The sequence below is a fragment of the Mustela putorius genome, unplaced genomic scaffold, assembly GCF_011764305.1.
Source record: "Mustela putorius furo isolate JIRA1106 unplaced genomic scaffold, ASM1176430v1.1 tig00003853_pilon_pilon_pilon, whole genome shotgun sequence".
Taxonomy (NCBI): domain Eukaryota; kingdom Metazoa; phylum Chordata; class Mammalia; order Carnivora; family Mustelidae; genus Mustela; species Mustela putorius.
In genome coordinates this window covers 41,662,441-41,682,447 of record NW_025422005.1, presented here as the reverse complement: position 1 = coordinate 41,682,447, position 20,007 = coordinate 41,662,441, and the positions used below count along the sequence as shown (strand labels likewise).

Genomic DNA, 20,007 nt, shown 5'->3' with positions numbered 1-20,007 from the left:
CCCTGCTGAGCAGAGAACTCCATGAATTCAGGGCTAGATCCCAGGACCCCCGATCATGATGTGAGCCCATGAGCCGAAGGCAGAGGCTTAACCATCTGAGCCACCCAGGCGCCACTGAAGGCAGAGGCTTTTAACGACTGAGCCACCCAGGCAATCCAGAATTTTAGTAAATCTTAATAACTCAGTATAAGTAGTCCGAGTAGATGTCAGTCTTTGGTCTTGAGTATCATTTGGTGTAAGAGCCAAACATCAGTTTGAGGCCTATCTGAAGGGGCCTGTGAGTCTGCTAACCATTTTTTGGACACACTTTTTTTTCTGTTTTAAAAGTCAAATAGTATTCTGTGGCTTGTTTATATACTAGGTTAACTGTTCTCCTTTGATGGACATTTAGATTGTTTTTATTGTATCAGTGTTATAATTGATATTGTAGAAAATATCCTTTCAAGTCTTCATGCTTTTATTTTCCATAGTAAAATATATTCTTTCAACACATATTTATTGAATTCCTACTTGGTTTTGTTTTGTTTTGTTTTAGATTTTATTCATTTATTTGTTAGAGAGTGAGCGAGCACAAGCAGGGGGAGTGGTAGGCAGAGGGAGATGCAGACCCCTCACTGAGCAGAGAGGCCAATATGGGGCTCAGTCCCAGGACTCTGGGGTCATGACCTGAGCCGAACACAGACACTTAACTGAGCCACCCATTCCTTTTAATGGTTGAGCAGTATTCCATTAAATGGAATATATCATATTTTATTTATCCATTCATCATCTTTGTTGGACATTTGAGCTGTTCTTCTTTTTCATTCTTATGAGTAATGCTGCTGTGAATATTTCTGCACAAATTTTTGTGTGGATGTTAGTTTTCATTTCTTTTGGGTACATACTTAACAGTAGAATTGTTGGTTCATTTTGACAAATTTATGTTTAACTCTCTGAGGTTCTGCCGAACATTTTTTACAGCATCTGTATTATTTTACATTCCCACCAGCAATATGTGTGGTTTCCATTTCCGTCTACATCCTTTTCTCCTTTTTATGATAGCCATCCTAGTAGGTGTGTCTCTTACACTTTTATCTTTGACTTTAGATTTGAAGAGTGCTAAGTGGGTATGTTCTCTTGCCTTACAGAGATGTGGATACTGTTAGGACAAACTAGTCTTTGTGATAGTGCAAAACAAAACTGAGCTAAAGCTTAGAAGAGGGGCGCCTGGGTGGCTCAGTGGGTTAGGCCGCTGCCTTCGGCTCGGGTCGTGATCTCAGGGTCCTGGGATCTAGTCCCGCATCGGGCTCTCTGCTCAGCAGGGAGCCTGCTTCCTTCTCTCTCTCTCTCTGCCTGCCTCTCAGTGTACTTGTAATTTCTCTCTGTCAAATAAATAAATAAAATCTTTAAAAAAAAAAATAAAGCTTAGAAGAATACTCCAGGAGGTAGGGTAAAGGAAAAATAATCTTGGTACTTTTAAAACTTGGGAAAATGATTTACTGTGTATTGGTTCTCTATCTACTCATTAGTTGAACCTGCTTTATGTTATTAATGTTATATGTTCTTGAAATGTTATATACAAATCCAATCATATTTTAAATAAACCAGAAGATTCCTTTATTGGTAGAGAAGTCTTTTGTAAAGAGAATAGTTCTTTTCTAGAAATAGCCTGGTAAGGCAGAAAGCATGAGATTTGTAGTCAGACCAACTTAGTGTTAAATCCTGCTTACCTATCAGGTAATGGGCAGATTTTACTATGGGCAAATGACTCACTTTCTGAGCCTCTGTTTTGCTCATCTATAAATGAGGATGAAAATAATAACTGTTGAGTTTATTATGCAAAGATGCCACAGATAAATGAAGAAATAATGTGGCTGTAACATGGTTAGCACTGTTAGCAATTGTGATATTGATGATGTTTTTTTTTTTTCTTTATTAGAGAGAGAGAGAAAGAGTAGGGGGAAGAATGGAGGGAGAGGGAGAGAGAAAAGGAGAGAAGCAGACTGCCTGCCAAGCACAGAGCCCAGCTGGAGTCTGGATCCCATGACTCTTGAGAGCGTGATCTGAGCTGAATGTTCAACCATTTGAGCTACCCGGGGCGCCAGTGATGATAATTTTTTTTTTTTTTTTTAAGATTTTAAAAATTTGGGGCACCTGGATGGCTCAGTGGGTTGAGTCTCTGTCTTCGGCTCAGGTCATGATCCCAGGGTCCTGGGATTGAGCCCCTCTCTGCTGAGCAGAGAGTCTGCTTCGCCTTCTCTCTCTGCCTGCTGCCCTGCCTACTTGTGATCTCTCTCTCTCTCTGTCAAATAAATAAATAAAGTCTTAAAAATTTTTTTAAAAGAATTTATGAGAAAGAGAGTGTGCACACACAAGCAAGGGGGAGCAGCAAAGGGAGAGAAGCAGGGTATCCGTCAGCAGGGAGCCTGATTCAGCAGGGAGCTGGATTGGGGGCTCGATCCGGGACCCTGAGATCATGACCTGAGCCAAAGGCAGAGGCTTAACTGACTGAGCCACCTGGGCACACCGGTAAGATTAATCTTCTTTTCTTTTTTTTTTTTTTAAAGGTTTTATTTATTTATTTGACAGAAATCACGAGTAGGCAGAGAGGCAGGCAGAGAGAGAGGGTGGGGAACAGGTTCTCTGCTCAGCAGAGAGCCTGATGTGGGGCTCGATCCCAGGATCCTGAGATCGTGGCTTGAGCCGAAGGCAGAGGCTTTAACCCACTGAGCCACCCAGGCGCCCTTATTCTTATTTTCATATTATGGTTTTAGTTACATTGAAAAGTTTTTTGATATTTCCTTTTTTTTTTTTTTAAGATTTTATTTATTTATTTGAGAGAGAGAGCCTGAGTAGGGCAGAAGGGGAGTGGGACAGTCAGACTCCCTGATGAGTAGGGAGCCCTCTGCAGGGCTGGATCCTAGGACTCTGGGATCATGACCTGAGCCAAAGGTAGATGCTTAACCAACTGAGCCACCGGGCTCCCCATTTATTTCCTTTTTCTTTTTTTTTTTTTTTAATTTTGTTTATTTATTTAAAGATTTTTTTTTATTATTATTTATTTATCAGGGGGAGGTGGAGAGCGAGCACAGGCAGACAGAAAGGCAGGCAGAGGCAGAGGGAGAAGCAGGCTCCCTGCCGAGCAAGGAGCCCGATGTGGGACTCGATCCCAGGACGCTGGGATCATGACCTGAGCCGAAGGGAGCTGCTTAACCAACTGAGCCACCCAGGCGTCCCTTATTTCCTTTTTCTTAAAGTCACTCTTATATCTTGGTCTTCTTTCCATTTGGATTCCACAATTCCTAATGTTTTGGGTTTTTTTTTTTTTTTTTCTAGTAAAGTTTTATTTTCTCCCTAGGAGTACTTCTTTGATTCCCGAGTATTAACAGATGGAGAACTGGCTCCCAACGATCGATGTTGTCGTGTGTGTGGAAAAATAGGCCACTACATGAAAGACTGCCCTAAAAGGAGAAGGTTGGCAAATGATTATGTATCAACATTACAGGGAAAATAAATGTGAGGCCAATAGTAGCTATAACTGTGTTCATATATGTTTAAGTAAAAAGGTTCAGGGCTTTAAATTGGACATTAGGTAAAATGTATATTGGAGTGGAATTTTTTTAATAGAGTGAGATTTATTTGTGACAGTGCTATCTCATTCATTTTTTCACTTCATTCAGGTTTTTTGTTTTGTTCTGTTTTAATTGAAGAAGCATTTATTGACACCTGCTCTATTGGGAACTGTGCCAGGAGCCCAGACAAAAAATGATCAAGTCATGGGGTTCTTCCTGAGTACCTCACAGTCCTACAAATCAGTAATTAAAATATAATTAACTGAATCTTTGAGACACTTACTGTGAGATATACCTATATAATATATACCTTGAAGAATAGACATCCTTCACACCCCTGAAAATATATTTATGAAATAGACTTTCCTGTGTTTTATATACTCTTTTCAATAAGCCAGGAAAAATCGTTTCTTTAGTTATTAAGTCTTTCCAAATATAAAGAGCTTAGAACTTTACGAACAGAATGAATTCCTGGGTTCCGTCAGTGCTATATACTGACTTAAATTTAGAGAAGACACTTTCTCTAGCATCAGCTGCTCCCTCTATAAAATGGAGATAATAAATACCAACTTCTAAGGATAATTATAAGATTAAAATTCAGTATTAAAATTTTTTTTCTAATTTGATATTGTATTATAAAACTCCTACCCAGTTTCTGCCATAGGAGTAGGTGTGCTCTAAATGTGAGTTCCCTTGCCTTAAAAAAGGTGCATGAAACAATCAGTATGTTAATCCCTTTATTGTGAGACTTTTGTGTAGTTTAGTTTGTTCTGTGATTCATTCAGTTTACAAGTCCCTAGCCCCGCATTATTGGTATCAGCAGTTTACTGTTTAGACTAAAGAAGAAAGACAGTGAAGAAGAGAAGGATGGGAATGAAGAGGAGAAAGATTCCCGAGACCTTGTTGACCCCCGAGACCTCCACGACACTCGAGAGTTTAGAGACCCCAGAGACCTCAGATGCTTTATATGTGGAGATGCAGGACATGTACGAAGGGAGTGTCCAGAGGTCAAGCTGGCCCGTCAGAGGAATAGCAGTGTGGCAGGTAAATAGAAAAGGCTAAAAGTAGTTTTTGGTAGAAATAAGGTCATTTGTGTTGATGTCATTCTAAGGACTCTTGATTCCTCTCTTTTCCAAAGTTAGCAGTATGATTTTGGACCTTATAATTTCTTAAAGAGAGAAAATTTAGACAGTCCTTTATTTTGAATAGTACTCAGATGTGTTCACTATTAAGGTCTTAACAGTTTGTTGTATTCAGTAAACTCCCTTTAAGTATTCTTTGGATTTGAGTTACCTTCTTTATCAAAAGATAAGAGAAATTAATTTTTTTTTCTGGGAACACATACAAGAGAAATTATATCTCTTCCCTTTGCTCTTATGCGAGAGGGAGATTTGTTTCTGTTATAATTCATAAGTAATTTTAAGAATTTGAAACCCAAATGAGAGTTTAGTGAAAGAAAAAAATAGAGTATTTTAGAAGTGATGATTTCTAGTTATTGAGATTCTTGTTGCAGAAGATATTTTCTTAAACATATCATCTCATTTAGAAAAGGAGTATTTGTCTTTTTGTTCTTGTTTCTACCACCAGTATATATTTTTAAGCGATTTACAAGATTGAGAAACTTAAAAAAAATTAGTTGTTACAAGTCCTACCTAATAATACTATAAAGGTCCCAAGTTTATAAAATCTCAGAGGGATTTGAGATTCTTTAACAGAGGAAGGGAGTTATTGATTGTCATTTCTCTGTTGTTTTCTTTATCTGTTGATTTTCTTTCTGATGTCTTCTCTTAGCAGCCCAGCTGGTCCGCAACCTTGTAAATGCCCAACAGGTGGCTGGTTCAGCCCAGCAACAGGGTGATCAGTCCATAAGGACTAGACAGTCCTCAGAATGTGTGAGTACTCTGCCTGCAGAGGGATTAGTTTTGGTGGGAAGATAGTACAATCTTTGATAGGTTACTGGGTTGATCTTTTAGACTGGCAAATAGTCATCCAGATAACAGTGCTTTTGTATTGGTGTTTCTGCTAGGCACATGAGATGGAATGTGAGCATGACCTTTGGAGTAATGCTGATCTCGGCTTATATCTTTGGGCAAGCTGCTTAACTTTATTGAGCCTGCCTAAGAGAACAGCTACCTAATATATTTGTTCATTAGTTAAAATAAGGTAATTGAGTTTCAGGCCTTGCCTAGTAGCAGAATATCAGCAACATTTATAAAAATAAACCCCAAAATGGAGATGTGTTAGGGGTTTAATATGTTAGGGGAATACATACATGGCATTGGACTTGCTTGAAGTCTTTATGTGTCTTCTCATAGCTGATATGAATACCTAATAAAATATATCTCGTGAAAGAACAGTATTAAATTGGAGTTCACAAGTTTCATATTAACTTTGCTGAGTTGCTCTTAACTGTTGTGTAAATCTGTATTCACCTTGCACTTATTAAATTAATTCAGTATTAATTGGATGCTTCCTTACTTTATTTTTTTAATTTAATTGTATTTTTTCAGTGTTCCAAGATTCATTGTTTATACACCACACCCAGTGTTCCATGCAATACATGCCCTCCTTAATACCCACCACCGGGCTCACCTAACCTCCCACCCCACCCCCCTCCAAAACCCTCTGTTTCTCAGAGTCCTCATGGTCTGTCTCCCCCTCCTATTTCCCCCAATTCACTTTTCCTTACTTTAAACCTGGTACTATGCTTGGTGCTTCACACTTAATCCTTTGCGTGGCATGTGAAGTGGTAGGTATTAGTATGATCAAATTTTACAAATTGGGAAGCTGAGAAAAAGAGAAATTAAAAGATTCAAACTCAGGTCTAGGTAGCCTCAACATTGTTAAGAATTAAACATGCTTAATCTGGTATGATCTCTTTTAGAAAAAATTCTCAAAGGATTTGTAGATCAGTATAGGAGAATCTTAGAACAACATTTAGAAGCCCACTAACCCTATCTGTAATATTTGAATATATACTATAGCCCTGACATTTTCATAAATGTTATATAACAACAATAATACCAGCTAACATGGTTGACTGCTGTGTGCCATATATATAATTTCTCCTGTTTCTTGTAATAAAATATTGAAAAAGTACAGAAAGTAATGAACACCCATGTAGTACCACCAGGCTTTAACAATTCTTAATATTTATTATATTAAAAAATCACCCATGGTTAGTAATCCCTGTGCATTCCTGTTGGATGCTGTTTCCATCTTAAAACCTTCCTACTATCCCTTCCTAGCTACTAAAATGTATCTACTGTCCTGAATTTGGTGTTTATATTTTCCACAAGTACTGCTTAACCTACACAGAGATGTATGAGATAGATTCTGTTTATTATTTATACATTACAGGTGAAAAAACAGAGATTTAAGTTTCTTGCCTGAGGTCAGCACATACTTGGAACTAGAACTTGAACCCTCAGGCCCTGTCTTCAAAACCTGTGTTCTAACCACTTTCCTCTGCTGCTTCTAACTTTTACCCTCTGCTTTAGCACTCACTTTCCTCTTACTTGAGATGTGGGTCAGAGTCTGTCTAATGGACATTGTTCTGATATCTCACAAAGCACTTTAACCTCAACATATGTAGAATGTAACATACTTCTCTCTAAATTCCTAGACTTGCCACTTCTTGGCTCCTGTGTTCTCCATCTCACTGAATGATCCTGCTTCCTAGTTTTCTTTCCCTCAAACCCCACATCAGTCAGTCATCAACTCCTGTTATTTCTACCTATAAAAAGTAGCTCACAGCTATTTGCTTTCCTGTTCCTATATTATATTTACCTAGCCTAGGTTACCATCATCTTAGGGCCAGCCTTTTAATCACTCTTATTGGTCTCCCCCATCCCACCCCAAGTGTTCTCTATTTCATTCCCATTAAGCCAGAATAATTTTTCTAAAATACAGATTGATCATGTTCCTGACTGGTTTGAAACCCTTCAGTGGTTTCCCTGTGCACTCAGGATAAAGTCTTAACTACAAGGCCTATTGGACCCTTCATTGTCTTGTACCTCTTTAGTTCTTCAACCTCAAATCTGCCATTCCCCTGCCCTTATACTTCAGTAATAATAAACTTCTTTCAGAATCTGATTACTTAAACAAGTCAGGTGTTCATGAACCTATTTTCCTTCAGTCATGTTGTTCCCTCTGCATGAAACACTCCTCCCATTCCCCTATCCCTGCCCTCTTTTGTTAGACTGATTGCTATTTACCCTTGTGTCTCAACTTAAAGGTCACTTCTTTGGGAAGTTTTCCTTGATTTCCACTTTCATTCTTCTTATTTTTTTCTCCTCTGGAAGTATGTTTAGATATTCCTGCTCTGGGATTTCCTTATACAATATACATCATGCATTCTTTATCATAGTAATCATTGTATTTCATTGTAATTGCTCATGTAATCTCTTCATCTGCTCTTTCTCCTTTCCCCCATAAAACTTTAAATTCCATGAGGGCATACATGCTAGTATTGTATTTTTAATACCTAGAACAATGCCCAGACATAACTGACACTCAGTAACTTGTTGAGGGACTGAATCAAAGTGCCTGTGAGATACTTAGATACAAGTTTCTAGTTACAGTTGGAATGTGAGTTCTGCATGATGGAAATGATGTCTGGGCTCTTTCTTCTTTGGGCAGTAAAAAGGTTTATGGGGTAATATATACGTCAGAGAGGGTTTGAGGATTTTGGAGAAAATTCTATTTTCATGTAAAATGAGGCTCTTATTCACATAATAGAGTTGTATTTATAATATTCTAATAAAATAACTAATTTTGTGTTTAGATAATCTCTGCTTTTATAACACTAACATGTTTTTAAATTAATTTTAAAATGTTATCTTTTTCTCTTTGCAGTCTGATTCACCATCTTATTCTCCTCAGCCCCAGCCGTTTCCACAGAATTCTTCCCAATCAGCTGCCATTACTCAGTCTCCATCCCAGCCAGGATCCCAACCCAAGCTTGGCCCACCTCAGCAGGGAGCCCAGCCCCCCCATCAGGTCCAGATGCCTATGTATAACTTTCCCCAGTCACCACCAGCTCAGTATTCTCCCATGCACAATATGGGATTGTTGCCAATGCACCCTCTCCAGATCCCTGCCCCATCCTGGCCTATCCATGGTCCAGTGATCCATTCTGCACCAGGCAGTGCCCCCAGCAATATTGGCCTGAACGATCCCAGCATCATCTTTGCACAGCCTGCTGCCAGACCTGTGGCGATCCCTAACTCCTCTCATGATGGACACTGGCCTCGTACTGTGGCTCCAAATTCCCTGGTGAACAATGGTACAGTGGGGAATTCGGGTAACCCTTCCTTTTCTTCTTTTGCATCTGTCTGTAGAAAGGTTGGGTGATTGGTATGATTGGTTGCACTTGGCGAAATAAATGTGAGGAAAAGAATGGCAAGCAATATTTATGAGGGGCAGTATAGGATTAGATAAAGGGTATGGACTGTGGATTCACACTGTCTAGATTTGAATCCTAGCCCTGCCATTTATTATGTGGCATTAGGCAGTTGCTCAGTCTCTTTGTGCATTGGTTTCATCGTTAAAATAAGGATATTAATAACATTTAATGCACAGGGATATTGTGAATATTAAATGAGGTAATATACATAAATGTTACTTATTTTAAATTTCACTACAGTACAGTTTGATTTGGGTATTATTAAAGCTAATTTTATGGTTGAGGATATTGTAGGGTTAAGTAACAACTATCAGGCTTTAATAATTAATCATAGCAGATCCAAGATTTAAACCAATTTCTTTCTTCAAAACCCGTGCTCTTTGCCTTAGCCTCTTTACTATCTTCCAGTAAGGACAATTCTTTAAAATGATATTAGTAGCACTTTGTAACATTAAAAAGTACTAGTTTTTTCCTGATTTATAGAAATACATTTTCATTATTGAACATTTGAATAATAAAAAATAATCTATATTCTCAATTCCTAGACATAATTGCCAAGTAATATTTAGGTGTCATATGATCCAGTCATTTAAAAAAATATTTGCATAATTGAAATATTTGATAAACCAGAAGTCTTGTTTTATACCCAGTTTTGGTTGATAATTTTTTTAAAAGACTTATTTATTTATTTTAGGGAGAGAGCATGCACAAATGGATGGGGCAGAGGGCAAGGGAGAGAGAATCTCAAGCAGACTCCACACTGAGCCCAGAGCCTGACTGGGGGCTCGATCTCATGACTTTCAGATCACAACCTGAGCCAAAAGCCTGAGTCAGACGCCTAACTGACTGCGACACCCAGGAGCCCCCCCAATTTTTTTGAAAGAATCTTTTTTTTTTAAGATTTTATTCATTTATTTGACAGACAGAGATCACAAGCAGGCAGAGAGAGAGGAAGCAGGCTCCCTACTGAGCAGAGAGCCTGATGCGGGGCTCGATCCCAGGACCCTGGGATCATGATCTGAGCCGAAGGCAGAGGCTTTAACCCACTGAGCCACCCAGGTGCCCCCCCCAAATATTTTTATTTTAAAGACTGTATTATTGAAAATTTGAAATGTATACAGGAGAGAGAATAAAGTATAATGAACCTATTCCCCATTACCCAGCTTTTTTTTTTTTTTTTTTTTTTTTAAAGATTTTATTTATTTATTTGACAGAGAAATCACAAGTAGACGGAGAGGCAGGCAGAGAGAGAGAGGGAAGCAGGCTCCCTGCTGAGCAGAGAGCCCGATGCGGGGCTCGATCCCAGGGCCCTGAGATCATGACCTGAGCCGAAGGCAGCGGCTTAACCCACTGAGCCACCCAGGCGCCCCAGCCCATTACCCAGCTTTTAACAGTTACCAGTATTTGCTAGTCCTTGACTCCTTTAATATCTTTTCTTTTTTTTAAGATTTATTTATTTATTTTAGGGGGGTTAGAGACAGAGGGAGAGGTAGAAAATCTCAAGCAGATTCCCTGCTGAGCATGGCATCTAACACAGGTCTCAATCTCACAACCTCTATATCATGACCTGAGCCGAAGTCAAGAGCTAGACACTTAATCAGCTGAGCCACTTAGGTGACCCACTCCTTTTCCTCATTTAAAGAAAGCTTTTGGCTTTAGTATTTAATCAAATCTCAGGCACTGGGTCAAATTTCTGTATAATCTTGTTTGTATTTCTTAAACACACAAAACTGTTACCATATCCAGTATCCTCTAATACCCAGATCTTCTTCTTCTTCTTTTTCTTTTTTAATACCCAGTTCTTGTTCATTTTTACCTATTTTTCTAAAGTTGTTTTTTTTTTTTTTTAATCAGAATTCCTACAAAGCGCCCTGTACATTACAGGTGGTTATTATATCTCTTAAGCCGCCTTTAATTTATAGTAGTTTCCCCTCATAATTTTTCCTCCCATATAAACTGTTTATTAAGAAACTATAGCACTTCCTACATTGTAATGTCGGCTGAATTTTATTTTTGTGGCATTGTTTAAAATGTACCTCTGTCCCCGTATTTCCTAAATTGGTAGTTAGTTAGGTCCAGAGTTTGGATTAGATTCAGGTTATTTTTTTGGTAAGAATTTTACTTTCTGGTTGGTGCTATGTTTCCTGTTCCCTTATTTCAAAAAGAACTTACTTTCTGTTACATTGACCTAAGATTGATCAATGAGTTGGATATCCATTATAAAGTTCCTCGTTAATTTTTACATAATAGTCATAGCTGTTGTTGATAATTATTGCTGATAACCATTATTTCACTAAGGGTTGTAAAATGATTTTCTTTGCACTATTTGTGAACAGAAAAGTTCTTCTATAAACAACTTTTCCTTATTAACTACTTGATTATCCTAAAAAGTAGTTTGTATAGGAAAAGTAGGCTAAGCTTGACTCTTTTCCCTTTATTAATTCTCAAAAGAATTTTGGCAGTTTTTAAACAAAAATAGGTTGTTGCTTAGAGCACTATGATAGAGGAGGTATCTCTAAACTCTTCTGAGACAATACAGATAATCTGTTTTGCTGAGGGAAAATGTCAGAATGTGGGAACTCATTTAGACTTCCAGGGTCAAAGGATATGTGGCATACTTGGCCATTCTAATGTGATCTCTGCTTTTGTCATTCAGCAAAAGTTTATTGTATATATGCCATGACATGTGTCCTGATCGTTACTGAGTTATATACCCATGAACACATACCCAGTGTCTTGCCCTTTTGTATAGTGGCTCAGTTTTTATAGCTTTGTTCCTTCCTGTACCACTACTAGTTGATCTCTTTCTGCCTTAATGAACTAATGAACATCCCACGAACATACCATACTGTCTCTTATCCCTAATTGTTTACTTAATTTGTTCCATCTGCCTGGAAAGTCCTCTCCCTTTTATCTTTCTTGCCTTTTTGCACATCCTTTTGCTTTGCTCCAAAGCTTGGCTAACTCACTCACCACCCCCTGCCTGATTTTAAAATTTAGCTCACTTTCTGCAGGATGCCCTTAACTCATGTTGATTCTGCTCTCCAGTTGTGTTCTTTTTCTCCTCCATGTTTATATTATGAAAATATTTGTGAAAAATGGCCAAGGGAAATTAGATATATTCTAAGAAGTACACTTTTATGTCAAACATCATTTCTCAATTGATCTGGACCTCAGTATATATTCCCAGTCTCATTTAAAGAAATAAATATACCCTCTAGTATAGCTTCAGCTCTTAATTGTAACTTGATTTTATGAACTTTGAATGAAACAGCTGCTTTGTTTTTCTGGTTACCTCCTGAGAAGACTGAGCTTGTTAAGAATATGGCTAGTATGGGTTTTAGTCTTCTTGCTGTGTACTCCTCCCTTTCTGTACCTCCTAATTTGCATTCCTGCTAGGAAGTTTAATGAATGTGAGGATAGTGTCTTTTAGATTATTTCCTGCCACATTATGATCCTGAATGAGAAAAGCCACCAAAAATGGTCCAAAGGATTCAGTAAGTGCTTTGAAAAAGTGTACTTTGAAAGATGTACTTACAGATACATCTTAAAGGGAAGTAGATTGTGGGGTAGTTTGCCATAGAAAGAATAGTACTCATATTTTTTTGAGTTCCTACTTACATACCAGGACTTGGATAAGCCACATTACTTTTTGTCATCTGATTTAATACTCACAGTAGCCTGAGGTGCGTAATTGAAATTTAGTAATTTTTGGAACTGGGATTAGAGTGTCAACCTTGTTGGCCCCAAAGCCCACGTTCTCAACCATTACACCGAGTGCTTTAGCTTTTAATAGAATCACCTTCCAGGCCATGATATAATTGTTTCTAGGATAGTTGGCATTGTTTTTAGGATAAAATATAAGTTCCTTAATGATGTACTATAGTTCTTTGAAATATAAATTCTACCTTACCTGTCTAGCTTTTTTTCTTATCACTACCTACCTTTATTCCTTTCTCTGTATCGCTGATTGTTTTGCAGCTTCCCAAACTTGCTCTGCTTTCCTGTTTCCTGGCTGTTGTATATGCTGTTCCTTCTGTCTAAAATATGCCCTCTTTGCCCCATTTTGCCTAACTTGTTCCTTGTGCTTTAAAATTCAGTTTAGTTAATCATCCTTAGGAAAACCTCTATTCTTGAGCCAAATGTGTTAGCCCCTTCTTTATAACACCTTCCACCCATCTGTTATAGCAGTGGCCACATATTATTCTATGTTGTATTCTTGTATGTCTCTTTATGAATAATTTGAGCATATTTACAGTGTTTGATTCTTTAAAAAAACTGGTATGCTCTGTATTTAGCATTGTTCTTGTTCAGTGGTAGGTTCTCAATAAATCTCTGTGGAATGAAGGAATATTTAAATGAACAAACTGATGTTTTAAAGTATGTCTTTCCTGTCTTATTGAAATGCAGAGCCAGGCTTTCCAGGACTAAATCCTCCAATTCCTTGGGAACATGCACCACGTCCCCATTTCCCTCTTGTCCCAGCTTCGTGGCCTTATGGTTTGCATCAAAACTTCATGCATCAGGGAAATGCCAGATTTCAGCCCAACAAACCGTTCTATACTCAAGGTATTGTTGTTTACAAATTCATTAATAGGCTGGGTGGGGTGGTTCTGGGACAGCAGAAGCTATGTGAAGGCCAGGAAAAAGGAGTGAAATTTTAAGCATTGGATAAACATTTATTGAAAGAGCATACTGTATGTCACACTGTGCTAATGCTTGTTGTTCAAGCAAGAATTAAGCAAAACTTGTACACCTAATGATCATTTTATTAGGAGAGCCAGACATCTAAAATAAACAAGAATAGGCATGTAGAGGGACTCAGTTAATGTTATCCTAGCAGAGATAACAGGAGATAGGGACACCAAGGATCAATTCACACAAGATTTTGACATTTGAACTAGATTGTGAAAGAGACACAGGATTTTTTTTTCCCCTACAGATTTTTTAGAGATTACAGGTGAAGAGAGTTCTTAGCTGAGGAAATAATATATGCAAAGTCAATGATATCTGCCTGATATAATGAGAAAAAAAGGAGAAAATAAAAGGACTAGAGTATAAAGTAAATGGGAAAGATGTGTATATGATGAGGTTAAAGAAGATAGGCTGAAACCATATTATGAAGAACTTTTTGGACTCAGTTAAGTAAATGGTAGGGATCTAATGGAAGTTTTTGAATTGAGTAGTGACATAGTCAAATTTGTTTTATTGAACTAAGACTTGAATGACACTAGAATTCATTGTCTTTTGTTGGTGCTGAGGTACCAATAATGGCTTTGATCTTAGTAATGAGTATTACAAACTAAGGAGTACTTGTAGCATTTTATCTAGCCTGCTTGCCTCAAAGCTATTTCAGTTCTAATACGGAATGTGTGAGTCTGGCCCTCAGCTCTTAGTTAATCTAGGAGTTAAAAAACTAGAGTCAGAGTTACACTTAAACTAGGAGTTCAAGAAATTAAAGAAAGACAGTCAGGAAATGTTGACTGAATGAAATGATAACTTTAAGGGGAAGCCCCTGGTCTGGGTTTCAGGCTTGATTCCATTTAAGCCTTCCTAAACTATCCCATGTACCTCTGGGGCATCCCTGTACTATAGAGTGGCAGAACATTGAGTATGGTGGGCTTATTCTTCCGAGTAGAGAACTAGGATTGAGGAAAGTTACTTTTGGTCCTATAAACCCTTTTAGGGTTCAGTGGGATTGTGTGGGGGATGTCTGAAGTTCTTCACTGGTGAATTTGTTCCTTTTGTTTCCTCCCCTTCATTTCTCTTCTCATTCACATAGCCACATTTCCCTTCTGTCCTCCTCCTTCCCCTGCTAAATGTTTTTGACATGCTTTATCTCCTCTTTACTGTCTAAGTAGAAAAAAAAAGAGAGAGAACTAGCTACAAGTTAAATTCTAAGCGTTGTCAGATAAATAGGCACAAGCCTTTCAGTTTCCTGTCTGTGTTGTGTCCAACAGACAGATGTGCCACCCGTCGATGTAGAGAGCGTTGTCCCCACCCACCAAGAGGAAACGTGTCGGAGTAATGCGAGTCCATTTTCTTTCAGCTGGTCTACCGATGCACAGCAACCAGCCAATCCTGCTGTCTCAAGGGTATCCGTACCTCAATGTCAGTTACATTCAGCAGAAAAAGTGACATTTAATGGAAAGCAAAACAAATCAGGTCCTGATTTAAAATTTTAACACGTTTAGATAGCTTATTTAAATTCTAAGACTGTTTTTAAAGACTGTATTATTTGTATATAAATATGAACTATAGTTTTTACTAGTATCACCAAATTGAGTGATACAAATTTCATCTATTTTATTACCCTATTTTTAAGGGAATTTTATGTTTTGTTTAATCTTGATGAATTGTATAAAGAGAGAATTTAAAAATTACATTCTTTATTTTCTATTAGCTGTATTCATACTTTGGTTGCTTCAGACTTTATATATATTGTTCTTAAGAATTAGGAAAAACTTTCATGTGTTTTAAATTTGTCACTTCTATTCTTTACAGAACCTTGTAGTGCCAAAAAACTTTTTAAAAGGTAAAAAAAAAAAAATAAAACTACAACGTGAAGATTCAGAATTTTTTTCTTTTACATTCTTGTCTATTGAAAATATTCAAACTTGAACAGAAAGTTGCTTTTGTCTGTATTTGAAGTAATTCTATTTTAAGTTAATAAATCTTTTTGACAAGAGTCAAATTTGGTTAATTCATATGGTTGTTAGATCATGGAAATACAACGTAATAATTAGGACATTTGTTTTACACTCCATGAATAGAGTATTCTAAATTACAGACTTAGTTTTAGAGATCTAAGGATCTTTTTTTTGTCCTTTATTTTACTGGATCTTCACAGCACCCAATGAAGTTGACAGAAACATATGCTATCTCCATTCTATAATTGAGAAAACTGAGGTGCAAAACAATGAAGTGAAATTCAAGGTAGCACACTTATATGTTGGAATTGAAACAGATCTTTTGAAGGAGAGTTTTAAACGCTGAGACTGATACTGGCAGTTGGAGTAGAGGGAAGATATTTCTTACTGGGGTACTAGTATGTGCCAGGATATCCATTTTGAGTTCTGTTACTACCTGGAATGCACACTTGCCAGGATGGTTTTTACCAATAATCACTGATTATAATTGAAATTAAAACTTGTGTTCTGGTGGTATTTTGGTACATCAAAGTTGAGGTCATTTTGTCTAAAACCCCCAGGTACATGTTTGTCAGGGATTTTGGACTAAATGATGGTGTATAAATTTGGAAATCTGCAGAATAAGTAAATACAAATGTATTTTAAGGATAGTGTATTATCTTTGTTCTGCTTTCTCAGATATGCATTACTTAAATAGGAGACTACCTGTGCTTTTGCCATATTTTCCAGCTTGGAAGATGCTTGAAATCTATTGCAGGATGTTGAGGGCTTTCCTGCCATATTTGCAGCCCTGAAAAGGTATTTATTAAATGTTAAGATTAGGTGTATTTACTGTTAGTTTTTCATATTAAAACTTCAGTATCTTTCAGAATCCTACTAAATGATGGACTTCACTCATTTGTTTTGTTAAAGAGATAGCTGGCCCAGTGTATACTTTTATGTTAAAATACAGGCATACCTCAGAAATCTTGGCAGGTTAGGTACCAGGTCACTGCAATAAAGTGAGTATCACAATAAAGTGAACAGATGCCTTTTTTGATTTTCGCAGTACATATAAAAGTTATGTTTACACTATACTGTAATTGATAAAGTATGCAATAGCATTATGTTGAAAATATACATCTTAATTAAAACGTACTTTTATTGCTAAAAAGATGCTAACCATCAGCTGAGCTTTAGTGAGTTGTAATCTTTTTGGTGGTGGAGGATCTTGATGAGTGCTGACTGATCAGGGTAATGTTTGCTGAAGGTTGGAGTGGCTCTGGCAATGTCTTAAAACAAGACAATGAAGTTTGCCATATCGATTGACTTTCCTTTCACTTGAGCACTTGGGGCCATTGTAGGGTTATAAATTAGCCTAATTTCAGTATTATGTCTCAGGGAATAGGGAAGTCCAAGAGGAGGGAGACAGAGGTCAGTAGAGCAGTCAGAACACACACATTTATTTAGTTTGCTGTTTTACATGGGCATAATTTTTGACACCCCAAACCATGGCTTAGATCACCATGACAAATATAATAATAAAAAAGTTTAAAATACTGTGAGAATTACCAAAATGTAATAGAGACACAAAGTTGTCCAATGCAGTTAGACAAAAGGTAGCTATATACTTGCTTGATGCAGGGTAGCCATAAACCTTCAATTTATTTACAAAAAAACCCCAACAAAACCAAAATTCATGATCTGTGATAGTGCAATAAAGTGAAGTGCAGTAGAACAAGGAATGCCTGTATGACTTGGAGCACTCAGGATTTTTTTTTGAAGTTAAGTGTTTATGTATTTAATCTTTTTTCAAGTCTTAGAGAACAGATGATGAGGTGTACAGGATGTTTATTTTACTGTTCTTTTGTATATACTTGAAATTTTTATTGGGAAAAAATTCTCCCAACAAGATACTGCCTCCAGCTCAGCCTTATTTTCTATAGGAAGGCAGACCATCTGGCAAAAGGTACTTTTGGGGCAATAAAGCCCAGTGACCTAGGTTTTAATTATATGACAGTGTTCTATGTAGTTACTTTCAGCAATTACCAGTGCCCAGTAAATGGCAAAACTGTACCAAGTGGAAAAATAGAATACTCTTAGTTCGTAGTTTATACAATAGTAGTTTAGAAGTTTGCAAACTTCTCAGAGAAGTTGTAAACTTAAGTTTTTATTGTGAATCAAATTCATTGTAGAGTAATTGAAATGCCCAGATTATCAATTTTACGTAGAGTACACATACACACACTATACTTAAGATCATATTGTTTTGTATAATGTTTAATGACACGGAGAGATTAATATTTTCATTGTCATTAAAGATTATTCAAAAGTATGAATATTAATGATGTGTCATTTATTTGTTTAGTCCCCTACAGGTGGGACATTTCTGCTTTTTTTCTCCTGTATAAATAATATGTAAAATGATGGGATAAAGCTATTTTTAGCTATATTATTCTAGTATGGTGAATTTATGTATTTATATTCATATGTGGGAATATTAGGTAAAAAGGATAAAAGGTCTAAGGTTCTTGCTATATATTGCTACATTGCCCTCCAGGAAAATGGTTACCATTTTGCGGTCCCGACAAACAATATATAAAATGTATTGGTAAGCTTATAAAGTAGCTTTGAAGTCCAAACAGTTCATTTTTTACCCTGGTAAAGGATAATTTAAATGTGTTTATTTAAAAAAAAAAAAAAAAGGAATCTTACCTAAAAGAACAAAGTATAAAAATCACACAAAAGGGGTCGCCTGGGTGGTTCAGTGGGTTAAAGCTTCTGCCTTCTGCTCAGGTCCTGATCCAGTGTCCTGGGATCGAGCCCGTATCGGGCTCTCTGCTCAGCGGGGAGCCTGCTTCCACCCTTCTCTCTGCCTGCCTCTCTGCCTACTTGTGATCTCTGACAAATAAATAAATAAAATCTTAAAAAAAAAAATCACACAAAAGTCCATCTATCAGAAAATAGATACTGTTAAGAGCTGGTGAACTTCATTCATTCCAACTCTCTTTAAGTAACCTTTACATCCAACATGGGATTCGAATTCCTGAGATCAAGGGCCACACACTCTTCCAACTGAGCTAGCCAGGTGCCTCCCTCCATCCCCAACTATCTTTCTTAAACATAGACATATATACATACAAAAGTGGGCTCATATATTATGTTTACTAAACATAGCAAATTAATTTTACTTGGACTTAAAAGTGAAAGAAATGCTTAACTTTTGAAGTTTTTTCTATGGTAGTTCTAAAAGATTCCTCTTAAAATTAAGGACAATTACAGAAAACATAGAGCTATTTCCTAGTTCTCATGTATGTTTTAATTAGAAACCATTTATAACTCCTGTTATGAAAAATATAATCAGCAAACTTAATAGTTCCTCTACTTCTTGCTTATATTACTTCTTACATAGATATTGTTCACATACAAGTTGAACCCTAAAATTATTTCCCATTATTTTTATTTGGTCTTTAGAATTTTTGACACCACTCCCTTTATGGCTTTTTTTCAAAGTCCTTGATTTGATTCTTATTGGATGAATTTCATTATCAGGCAGTTTTTTTAGTATTCCTATTCTCTTTACATTTTAAAGAAAACAGCTTTAGCTAGGTATAAAGTTCTTATCACTATTTTCCGCAGACCTCTAGAGCCTTTTTGCTTCACTGCCTTAGGAAGTTTGCTGTAAGATGAGACCAGCTTGATTTCCATCGCCTTCATTATTTAGGACTTGATTTTTCTGCTTATATGTCCCTGTAATTCTTTATATCTTAAATTCATCAGGATACTTGATAGATTTTTATTATTTTTATAAGAATTCTCTTGTATCTGGACATCTCATTTACTCAGTTCTCTTCATGAGGAATGTGAATTATGCATACATAGGATTTCATGTGTTTTATTACCTTTGTAGCTTTTACATTTATTATTTTCCATTTTTATTTCCTCCACACTTTATTTTATACTGTTATCTAATAAGGCTTTAATTTCTTCAGCTTTTCAAATCTTCATTTAAGTTCTGCAAGCTTATTTTCCATCCCTTACCTTTTAATATCATCTTTGAACTTGTATACTTTGTGTTTTTGTTTTTTTTTTAAGATTTTTGTTTATTTACTTGACAGAAACAGCGAGAGACGGAGTACAAGCAGGGGGAGTGGGAGAGGGAGAAGCAAGCTTCCTGCTGAACAGGGAGCCTGGGGCTTGATCCCAGGACCCTGGAACCCAAGGATCATGACCTGAGCTGAAGGCAGACGCTTAACTACTGAGCCACTCAGGCACTCCTGTACTTTGCATTTTTAATCATCACTTTGTTACAGTATTTTTTCAGTCTGTGGAGAACTTGATACTTTAACTTTCTGTAGGGAGTGACCAGCATCTGTGAGCATTCTTTTCTGATTACTGTTTATTTAACCTTAGGTCGTAC

The 20,007-nt window shown here is 36.9% G+C and overlaps 1 protein-coding gene across 13 annotated transcripts in view; it reads left to right on the top strand.

Moving 5' to 3' along the window:
• The window catches only part of TUT4 (terminal uridylyl transferase 4), a 133,595-nt gene that overhangs the window by 111,674 nt on the left and 1,914 nt on the right, over positions 1-20,007 (top strand). For 3 of the 13 annotated variants that reach the window (XM_045064526.1, XM_004774453.3, XM_004774452.3), the window contains 6 exons: positions 3,338-3,453; positions 4,372-4,595; positions 5,343-5,443; positions 8,409-8,856; positions 13,369-13,527; positions 15,008-16,406. In XM_045064526.1, the coding sequence (XP_044920461.1) occupies positions 3,338-3,453; positions 4,372-4,595; positions 5,343-5,443; positions 8,409-8,856; positions 13,369-13,527; positions 15,008-15,096 (1,137 nt within the window). In that variant the 3' untranslated portion in view covers positions 15,097-16,406. Of the gene's footprint in view, positions 1-3,337; positions 3,454-4,371; positions 4,596-5,342; positions 5,444-8,408; positions 8,857-13,368; positions 13,528-14,918; positions 16,407-20,007 lie in introns of those variants that run through there. The other 10 variants (XM_045064522.1, XM_045064521.1, XM_004774457.3 and 7 more) reach the window with 10 other exon arrangements.